Below are 2,500 nucleotides of genomic sequence, written 5' to 3'. Positions count from 1 at the left end.
GACCCAGTTTAGTCCTTATCTCCTCTTTAAGAAACCATTTCAGCTCCACAAAACAAAGTCTTCAGAGAGGACTGCTCACCTCCTCCATTCGCTTTCTTTCCTTCCACTTTAACTGCAAAATAAAATGTGATAGTGCATTTGTTGTTTAGGCACCAACCCTCTGAAATCATCTTCCCCAAAGTTTTTATTTTAATATATGTGTGTGTAGTTGTGAAAAACTTAATAATTGTGTTTTAAAAAGTGCCATATAATTGAAGCTTTACTTACTTACTACACTTATGTTCCTCCTCTCTCTCATCTTTCCTCTGCTCATCTTCCCTCTCACCCCCTGCCACCCCCATAATCTGCTGCCCTCTCCCCTTGAACTCCCCTAGAGACACAGTGCAATGAGATAAGAAAGAAAACAAAAACTCCACCCGCTGCCCATCTGTTACACGCTCCCACACATACGCAGGCACTGAAATTTTAACACCCTTGAATCATGCACATTTACAAACCCGATCGAATCCAAATGTTATCATGTCTGTAATGGCACTTTATAACCAGCAGGTGTCGCCCATCAACATGCAGAGAGTTTTTGGCTAAAAGCAGCTACTGTAACAAGTTGGTCATTTCAGGTGAAATCTGCCTCTAAGGGCAAAATGACACTTTGATGTAGACACATGATGAATGACAATGTACAGGAGATCCCAGACCTGTTTCATATAAAAACAGGTCTGCGATGCAACTCAATATCAACACTGAATTTAGGCCCTGATTTTGGAAAAAAAGATGCAGGTGGCAGTTCGGGGTGCCTTTGGATGTCATCTCAACCCTCAAGCTACAGCATCAAATTATTTTCTTTTCCTTTTCCTCTTTCACTGTTAGCACCACCCAGATGGCTCTTACCTGTGAGGGAAGATGCTCTTCGACACATTAAGAACAGAGAGGTATTCAACCGAGCCTCGCAGCAGAGCTGAGCAAACCTGAAAGACACAGAATCTGTCACCATAACATCTGAGCTGAAGTATTGTTTCATTTGTTATGCTTTATTTGGAAATGTGCTTTAATAATCATGAGTTTTTAACTCTGCACCTTCCAACCCTCACTCTTCTTGCCATTTTGTGTATGACTCTGATAAAGAGAGAAGAAGAATGCCTTGCATCTGTGTTGTGGGTTTAGAAGTGTGTAAATGTATTTATATGTGGCTGTACGTGTGAGAGACAGATTATGATTTAGGAGCTAATCAATGTGTTCAGTGAAAGGCTGACAGCTGGCTACATCTCAGAGTAATCAATAAGCTGTATTTGGCTCGCAGACCCACATCAATATATCACATACGGTATTCAGATCGTTTTACAAGCAGCGGACCACAGCACAGATTGAATGGGTGTGTACAATTGGATTGGACATTCCCTGCAACACCGATATCAACGGCTGGCACTTCATCTTACAATATAGCCTAATGAGGGACCACTCTAATTGCATGTTTGTTTACAGAAAGTAAATCTCTTTCTGTAGGGCCTGTTTTTTGTGTGTTAGAGACATGTGTTGTGTTATCAATTATTATATTTTCTTTACCCGAATATCTTTTATTAGGCAGGGTATCATATCCTCACCTGGTCCAATGAGCAATCGGTGTTGGAGAGGTCAAGGTTTGCCAGGTTGTTGCGTTGACCCAGGAAGTGGTAGAAATGCTAAATGCAAAGCAAAATATGACATACACTGTTATAAAAGATAATATTCAGGAAAATATGTTAGCAGATTGATTAGCAGAATGCTTTCTCCCGCCAACTGCATGCAGCTTTTGTTAAACTTTAATGAGGGTCTTTTATTTCAAATTTTCTATTTTATTCTCCAACTATCACTTTCTTGCTCCAATTCATAGTTTTCCATTATTTTCCATCATATTTCTTGGCAAGGTGCAGTAACATCCTGGTGTGTCGTAGTCCCCATGAGGCTGCCAAGCAACTGGCGGGGACTCGAGTGAATAAGTCAACTTTAGAGGCTACTTGAGCTTTTTTAAGTCCTAGTGCTAAGCTAAGCTAACCAGCTGCTAGCACTAGCTTCATATTTACTTTACAGACATGAGACTGGTATTGGTCTTCTCATGTAACTCTTGGCAAAAAAAAGAATATTACATCTAAATCTTCTGTCACTGCAGCATTTTGGGGCAACAGATGATACTAACCTGCGTCTGTCTGTATCATGACAGACACATTCAGTGTATCAATGAAATGTTTGTGATTGTAACCCCGCAGTAGAGAGTTTCTCTCACATCCCTGTATCTGTGCTCTGAACAGATGTTGAATTTCCTGAGAAAAGGCCTCAACTGCAGCAATGTCCTTCAATCAATTAAGTGTTAATGCAACTAGCTCTTAAATGGACTAGTGTTTGTACCTGCATATCGTCTCCTCGGAAGACATTCCCTGAGAGGTCTAGATGGACCAGGCTGCTGGAGATGGACGGGTTGGCACTCAGTGACTGACAAAGGCTGTTCACCCCTACACCCCCCCCCCCC

At 41.4% G+C, this 2,500-nt stretch overlaps 1 protein-coding gene across 1 annotated transcript in view; it reads right to left on the bottom strand.

Annotated features, from left to right (window-relative positions):
• The window catches only part of LOC116691342 (F-actin-uncapping protein LRRC16A), a 70,315-nt gene that overhangs the window by 21,359 nt on the left and 46,456 nt on the right, over positions 1-2,500 (bottom strand). The window contains exons 13-15 of the mRNA XM_032518883.1: positions 2,380-2,483; positions 1,599-1,676; positions 889-965 (exon numbers count right to left, since the gene is read on the bottom strand). Of these exons, the coding sequence (XP_032374774.1) occupies positions 889-965; positions 1,599-1,676; positions 2,380-2,483 (259 nt within the window). The remainder of the gene's footprint in view (positions 1-888; positions 966-1,598; positions 1,677-2,379; positions 2,484-2,500) is intronic.

Source organism: Etheostoma spectabile, chromosome 6, assembly GCF_008692095.1.
Source record: "Etheostoma spectabile isolate EspeVRDwgs_2016 chromosome 6, UIUC_Espe_1.0, whole genome shotgun sequence".
NCBI lineage: Eukaryota > Metazoa > Chordata > Actinopteri > Perciformes > Percidae > Etheostoma > Etheostoma spectabile.
This window is presented reverse-complemented; position numbering and strand designations above follow the sequence as displayed.